This window comes from Vicia villosa, unplaced genomic scaffold, assembly GCF_029867415.1.
Source record: "Vicia villosa cultivar HV-30 ecotype Madison, WI unplaced genomic scaffold, Vvil1.0 ctg.001024F_1_1, whole genome shotgun sequence".
In the NCBI taxonomy this organism is placed as follows: domain Eukaryota; kingdom Viridiplantae; phylum Streptophyta; class Magnoliopsida; order Fabales; family Fabaceae; genus Vicia; species Vicia villosa.
Genome location: NW_026705452.1, coordinates 153878 through 161586, shown reverse-complemented (window position 1 = coordinate 161586; position 7709 = coordinate 153878). Strand labels below are relative to the sequence as shown.

The 7709-nt window shown below is 43.9% G+C and overlaps 1 protein-coding gene across 1 annotated transcript; it reads left to right on the top strand.

Annotated features, from left to right (window-relative positions):
- Positions 1 to 905: 905 nt before the first annotated feature.
- LOC131632823 (uncharacterized) lies at positions 906 to 2258 on the top strand. The gene has a single exon (XM_058903552.1). The coding sequence runs from the start codon at positions 906 to 908 to the stop codon at positions 2256 to 2258; it is 1353 nt and encodes a 450-aa protein (XP_058759535.1).
- The last annotated feature ends 5451 nt before the right edge of the window (positions 2259 to 7709 follow it).

Below are 7709 nucleotides of genomic sequence, written 5' to 3'. Positions count from 1 at the left end.
CTTCTTCACACAGTTACGGTACTCGAGGCAATCAGAGGCGACAAATGGAACAGATACAGGAACAAATGGCTGAAATGCGAGCTCAGCTGATGGAACAGATGAACACGCAGATGACTCAATTTATGGAGGCGTTGGCTAACGTCACCAGAGGTCAAGAGGATTTGAGAGTTCTCGTCGAGAATTCTAGGAGAACTGAGAATGATGGAGGACAATATGGGTTGTATGATGATGTATCTGGACGGATTGAGAACAACCATGATGAGAACGAGTTCAGGCAACATGCCCACGTGCCTTATAATCCTTTCACCCAGAATCAGGGGTTTCCGCCGCCGCCTCCGTCTCGTCTCCTTGGAGGAAGAGGTCGTCATAATCGGGGAAATCAAGACTTTGATTTCGAGAATGTGGATCAACTGTCGAGGCACAGTGCTGAAGGTGTGCAGGATGATGGTGGTAAGATTCGTTTGATTGAGGAACGTCTCCGAGCTGTTGAGGGTAAGGGTGTGCTTGGTATGGACATCACTGATCTAGGATTGGTTCCTGGCGTAAGGGTTCCTCCAAAGTTCAAAGTGCCGATTTTTGATAAGTACAATGGGGCTACCTGTCCCATGACGCATGTTAAAGCGTACTATCGCAAGATGTCAGTTTATTCAAAGGATGAAGGTTTCTTGATGCACTTCTTCCAGGATAGCTTGGCTAGAGCTTCCTTGGAATGGTACATGCAACTTGAGCGTGCTCACATTCATTCATGGAGAGATCTTGTTGAGGCTTTCATTAAGCATTATCAGTATAATGTTGACATGGCGCCGAATAGAACTCAGTTGTAGAGCTTGGTTCAAGGCTCTAAAGATTCATTCAAGGAGTACGCCTAGAAGTGGCGTGAGCTAGCTGCGAGAGTTCAGCCGCCAATGATTGAGCGCGAGATGATTGATATGTTCACAAGCACTCTGTCTGGACATTACTATTTAGCTTGTAGTACGTCTGCAAGTTTTGCTGAAATGGTTAGATGTGGTGAACGTGTCGAGATGGGCTTGAAAATGGGAAAGATACAGTTGGGTGGTGTCGCTAGTTCTACTGGTGGAAAGAAACCGTCAGAGGGTTATACCAGAAAGAAAGAAGGAAACACGGATGCGGTGTATGGGCGAAGTGGCCAAGGAAGAGGCAATTCTCAAGTCAATGCTGTTACTATTCCTGTGCCGCAACAACAACAAGAACAGGGGCAGCGCCCTCAATATCAGAATAACCAGTATCGGCAGAGAAGGGATAGAAAGATTGATCCGATTCCCATGACATATGCTCAGGTGCTGCAACACTTGCTCAAGATTGAGAAGATCACTTTGAGAGATGCTCCGAATGCTCCGGATCGTCAGTCTCCGAACTATAATGCGAATGCGCGGTGTGCTTTCCACTCAGGTGCTGCTGGACATGATACAGAGAGGTGTATTGCATTGAAGAATAAAGTCCAAGATTTGTTGGATCAAAAGGTTATTCAATTCACTCCGACACCTAACATTGTCAATAATCCGATGCCAACTCACGGAGGCTCGTGTGTGAATGCCATTGAGAGTGAAGAGATAAATGTGATATCTGATGTGGGCTGTTTGACTTTTCCTCTTGTGTCTGTGAAGCAACATCTGGTTAATTGCGGTATCTTCTCGGGTTGTGGTATTGATTGTAAGAATTGCAAGAGTCAACCCGAGGGTTGTGCTGATTTGAAAAGTATGGTGCAAAAACTGATTGATGAGGGTCCTCTTCAATTTTATCGAAGGTTGAGAGGTGCGAAGAGTGAGAATGGTGAAGTGTCTATGATTTCAATTCCTTATGAGCCGGTTGTTCCAATCTGTATCCAAGTGCCTATTCAGATACCTGTTAGTATCCCATATGAGGAACAACCAGCGGCGTTGATGATTACCGTGCCAGGACCAGTTCCATATGAGAGTGAGAAGGCCGTTCCTTGGCATTATGGGTCTGATGTGTACTACTATGGCACCAAAAAGGAAGAGGGGCCACCTAGAGAAAAGTTTGTGGAGGCCGCAGTTGCAAACAAGGATAATTTCGCTGGTACTGGTAGAATCACTCACAGTGGTAGGGTGTTCTCCCCTCAGCCAATACAAAACAATGCAGATGCTTTGGCTAAGGCCAAAGGCAAACAAGTGGTGACTGATGACCAGAATCCTCCGACTCAGAATGGGGCACCTGACAATACTGTGTTTTCCAAGGATGTGGAAGAATTGCTGAGAATCATCAAGAAGTCTGATTAAATAGTTGTTGAGCAGTTGGGTCAGACCCAATCAAAGATTTCCATCTTGCAATTGTTGATGTGTTCGGAGGGTCATAGAGATGCTCTCTTCAGAATTCTGAATAGTGCCTATGTGCCGCATGAAATATCTGTGAATCAGTTAGAGGCGGTGGCCAACAATATTTCAGTAGGAAATGGTTTGGGGTTTACTGATAATGATCTCCCTTCAGAGGGCAGAAATCACAACAAAGCGTTACATATCTCTATAGAGTGCAAGGGGACAACTTTGTCTCGTGTCTTGGTCGATACTGGTTCTTCGTTGAATGTGCTTCCCAAATCGGCCCTCATGAGGATTGACTATGCCGGTGTTGAGTTGAGGCCCAATGAGTTAGTAGTGCGTGCCTTTGATGGTTCGAGAAGATCTGTGTTTGGAGAAGTTGACTTGCCAATCCAAGTTGGTCCTCGGATTTTCACTACGACTTTTTATGTAATGGATATTCATCCTGCATATTGCTGCTTGTTGGGACGACCATGGATTCACAAAGCTGGCGCCGTGACATCCACCCTCCATCAGAAGTTGAAATATCCAATTGATGGTAAGGTTGTGACAGTTTGTGGTGAGGAGGATTACATTGTGAGTCACCTATCTTCTTTCCGCTATGTGGAGATCGAAGGTGAAATACACGAGACCCCGTTTCAGGCGTTTGAGGCTGTGAATGCTGTGAAAACTCCTCTTTGTGAGTTAAAGAAGCCGGAAACGATTATGTCTTCCTTGAAGGATGCACAGGTGGTTGTGGAAACTGGTAAAAATGAGGGGTGGGGATAGATGATTGATGTGCGCCACAAGTTCAATAAAAATGGTCTCGGTTTCAACCCTAGTAGGCAAAGCTTTGCGTCTCCAACATCAAGTTTCACTCCAGTCAAGTTTGTGAGGGGTGGCGTCATTCAAGATGGTCAGGTCAATGCCATTGTCAATGGTGAAGAGGTAGATAGTGACTGTGATTTTGATAGCTGGATCCGCCCAAGTATTCCTGGAACAAAGCTTAACAGCTGGACAATTGAAGATGTCATTCAAGTCACACAGGCTCAGGAGTAATTTTCTTGTTTTTACTTTTCTTATCATGCAATAATTCCTACGCTCTGCCCAAGGCGTAGTGAATCATTTGTAGGGCCATGCAGTTCGCATTTTCAAAGTATTCATGAAATAAAAGGACGTTTTTGCATTCAAATGTTTTGTTCCTTGTCTTTCTTTTAAAAGTTTTTTTCTTTAAATGGCAATGCTTCCTTTTGCACCCACTCACCATAGCTTAATAAAAATAAAACTAAAATAAAAACATCAATCATGCAGATGTTCCACTACCACGGATTCCATTGGTAACAGTTCCGCCATTGCTTATTATGATTTTGACAATCCGATCTACCAAGCCGAGGAGGAAGCTTATGAAGATTGTGATCTCCCCAACGAGTTGGCCAGATTGTTGAAACAGGAAGAAAAGAAAGCGATTCAGCCGCATCAGGAGGCAATCGAGATGGTAAATGTTGGCACTAAAGAGCAAGTCCGAGAAGTCAAGATAGGGGCTGCGCTTGAGAATAGTGTGAAGCAGAGGCTTATTGCTATGTTGAAAGAGTATGTGGATATCTTTGCTTGGTCTTATGAGGATATGCCTGGTCTCGATACAGATATTGTGGTACACCGTCTACCTCTCAAGGAAGATAGTCCTCCTGTCAAGCAGAAGCTTCGAAGGACTCGCCCAGATATGTCTGAGAAGATTAAGAAAGAGGTTGAGAAACAATTTGATGATGGCTTTCTGCAAGTTGTGAATTACCCGCCGTGGGTTGCGAATATTGTTCCTGTACCTAAGAAGGACGGAAAGGTCAGGATGTGTGTTGACTATAGAGATTTGAATAGGGTGAGTCCAAAGGATGATTTCCCTCTTCCCCACATTGATGTGTTGGTGGATAATACTGCTCCTTTCAAAGTGTTTTCCTTCATGGATGGCTTCTCTGGGTACAATCAGATCAAGATGGCACCAGAAGACATGGAGAAAACAACGTTTATTACACCGTGGGGAACTTTCTGCTATAAAGTCATGCCTTTTGGGTTGAAAAACGCAGGGGCAACGTATCAGCGCGCCATGGTGACTCTTTTTCACGACATGATTCACAAAGAGATTGAAGTGTATGTTGACAACATGATTGCAAAATCTCATACTGAAGAAGAGCATTTGGTTCATTTGCAGAAGTTGTTTGAAAGGCTTCGGGAATTCAGACTGAGGTTGAACCCAAATAAGTGCACTTTTGGGGTGCGATCTGGAAAGTTACTGGGTTTTGTTGTTAGTGGAAAAGGTATTGAGGTCGATCCTGCAAAAATAAAAGCTATACAAGAGATGCCTGAGCCAAGAACAGAAAAAGAGGTCCGTGGTTTCTTAGGGAGATTGAACTACATTGCTAGATTCATCTCTCATCTTACGGCCACTTGTGAACCAATATTCAAATTGCTAAGAAAAGATCAGACGGCCAGGTGGAATAATGATTGTCAAAAAGCATTCGAAAAAGTGAAAAAGTATCTGCAGGAACCTCCGATACTAATGCCTCCAGTTCCAGGAAGGCCTTTGATTATGTACCTCACGGTTCTTGAAAATTCAATGGGATGTGTGCTGGGTCAACATGACAAGTCTGGCCGAAAAGAGCATGCAATATACTACCTTAGCAAAAAGTTTACCGACTGTGAATCCCGATACTCACTGCTCGAGAAAACTTGCTGTGCTTTGGTGTGGGCTGCTCGCCGGCTGAGGCAATATATGTTGGTTCACACCACCTTATTGATTTCCAAGATGGATCCTATTAAGTATGTTTTTGAGAAGCCCGCTCTTTCCGGAAGAGTAGCCAAGTGGCAAATGATTTTGATTGAATATGATATCCAATATACTACTCAGAAGGCCATCAAAGGTAGTGTGTTGGCAGATTATCTTACGCATCAGCCTGTCGAAGATTATGAACCAATGAAGTTTGAATTCCCCGATGAGGATGTCTCGTACATCAGAGATTGTAACATTCCCGGACCAGAGGAAGGACCCGAACCAGGATCGCGATGGACGCTCGTGTTCGATGGTGCCTCTAATGCACTCGGGAATGGTGTGGGAGCCGTGATTACTCCTCCTTCAGGCTTTCATATTCCGTTTACAGCCAGAATTTGTTTTGATTGCACTAATAATATGGCTGAGTATGAAGCCTGCATCTATGGTATCGAAGCTGCGATCGATTTGCGAATCAAGTACTTGAAGGTTTATGGGGATTCCAATCTTGTCATTAGCCAGATCTATGGAGATTGGGAAACTCGCCATCAAAATCTGATTCCATACAGGGAGCATGTGATGAGACTTATTCCATACTTTGATGAGATCACATTCGAGCATATTTCTAGGGAAGAGAACAATCTTGCTGATGCTCTCGCTACTTTGGCTTCCATGTTCAAAGTGAAATGGGCCAATGAAGCGCCTAACATCACCATCAATAGGTTGGACGAACCTGCATTTTGCATTGAGGCTGATGTTGAATTGGATGGTAATCCCTGGTATCATGATATCAAAAAGTTCCTCGAAACTCAAGAGTATCCTCCCGAAGCATCGGTGACTGATAAGAAGTTTCTGAGAAGGTTTGTAGCTAAGTTTTACCTTAACGGCGGGGTTTTGTATAAGAGGCATCATGATGGTGTGTTACTCCGATGCGTTGTGAAAGAAGAAGCTTCGAAAATCATTGAGGAAATGCACGAAGGTGAGTTTGGTACCCATTCTAGTGGGCATACGATGGCTAAGAAGATCTTGAGGGCTGGTTACTATTGGTCCACTATGGAAACCGATTGTCATAACCATGTCAGAATTTGTCACAAGTGCCAGATCTATGCTGACAAAGTGCACGTGCCGCCTGTGCCTTTGAATGTCTTGACTTCTCCGTGGCCTTTCGCAATGTGGGGCATTGACATGATTGGAGAAATTAAGCCCACTGCTTCTAATGGACATCGCTTCATTTTGGTTGCCATCGATTACTTCACCAAATGGGTTGAAGCCGCATCTTATGCGAATGTCACCAAGCAAGTGATTACCCGCTTTATCAAGCACAACATAATCTGTCGTTATGGGATTCCTGAGAAGATCATTACTGATAATGGATCGAATCTCAATAACAAGATGATGAAGGAGCTTTGTGAGTCATTCAAGATCAAGCATCACAACTCTTCTCCGTACCGTCCAAAGATGAATGGCGCTGTTGAAGCGGCCAATAAAAACATTAAGAAGATTGTGCAGAAGATGGTAGTGACCTACCGAGATTGGCACGAAATGCTGCCTTTTACTTTGCATGGTTATCGCACTTCTGTGCGTACATCGACTGGGGCAACTCCTTTCTCACTTGTTTATGGTATGGAAGCGGTACTACCAGTTGAAGTTGAGATTCCTTCCCTGAGGGTTATGAAAGACGTCGAGCTTGAAGAGTTAGAATGGGTACAGAATCGGATGGATCAGTTAAACCTCATTGATGAGAAGCGTTTGGTGGCTATTGGTCATGGTCAGGTGTACCAAAAGAAGATGAGGAAAGCTTTCGACAAGCGGGTGCGACCCCAAAGCTACAAACCAGGTGACCTGGTACTCAAAAGAATCATCCTTCCTCAAGGCGATCCTCGAGGCAAGTGGACTCCGACGTATGAAGGCCCCTTTGTTGTGCAGAAAGTATTCTCTGGCGGTGCCATGATGCTTGCAACAATGGATGGCGAGAATTTTCCGCACCCTGTGAACGCGGATGTAGTAAAAAAATACTTCGCATAGACCTGATAAAAAAAAGAGGAAAAAAAGAAAAAAAAGAATAAAAAAAGAAAAAAAAGAATTAAAAAAAGAAATAAAAAAAAAGAAAAAAAGAAAATGAATCAGGCAAAAGAATGAAAAAGAAACAAATATACCCGCTAAGTTGAAAACCCGAAAGGGCGGCTTAGGCAAAAAAGGGACAAAAGCGAACGACTACATCTCGCATGCCACCTTGGCAATCACTCTTCATACATGCTTAGGGCTCCCGACCGAGGGATAAGCAAGACTCCGTGTTCTTGAGTTTGCACCTGGCAGCTCAAATCCCTAAAGCATTCTCTAACCCCGATCGTTGTGTTTAGGGCTCCCAACCGAGGGATAAGCAAGACTCCGTGTTCTTGAGTTTGCATTGCTGGCAACTCAAATACCTAAAGCGTTCACAAACCCCGGCGGGTCCACAAGTTCAGTGATGTTACATCAATCAGTTATTAAATCGGGCAGTGATCAATCCTAATGAGTACGGTCTTCCAAAGCAAGGAGATGAGAACGTCGAGGTTATAAAAGTGATAGCATGATCGAAACCAATGGATATCCGTTTCACATTGTCATTTCTCTTGTATTCAAAAAATGGGTGGTTACCTCTTACTAGGAACTACTTCTGAAATATGTTCGCTCTATTA

Bases quoted from the DNA above. Each gene is read 5' to 3' on its own strand.
- LOC131632823 (XM_058903552.1), top strand. From the start codon at position 906: ATGATTGAGCGCGAGATGATTGATATGTTCACAAGCACTCTGTCTGGA.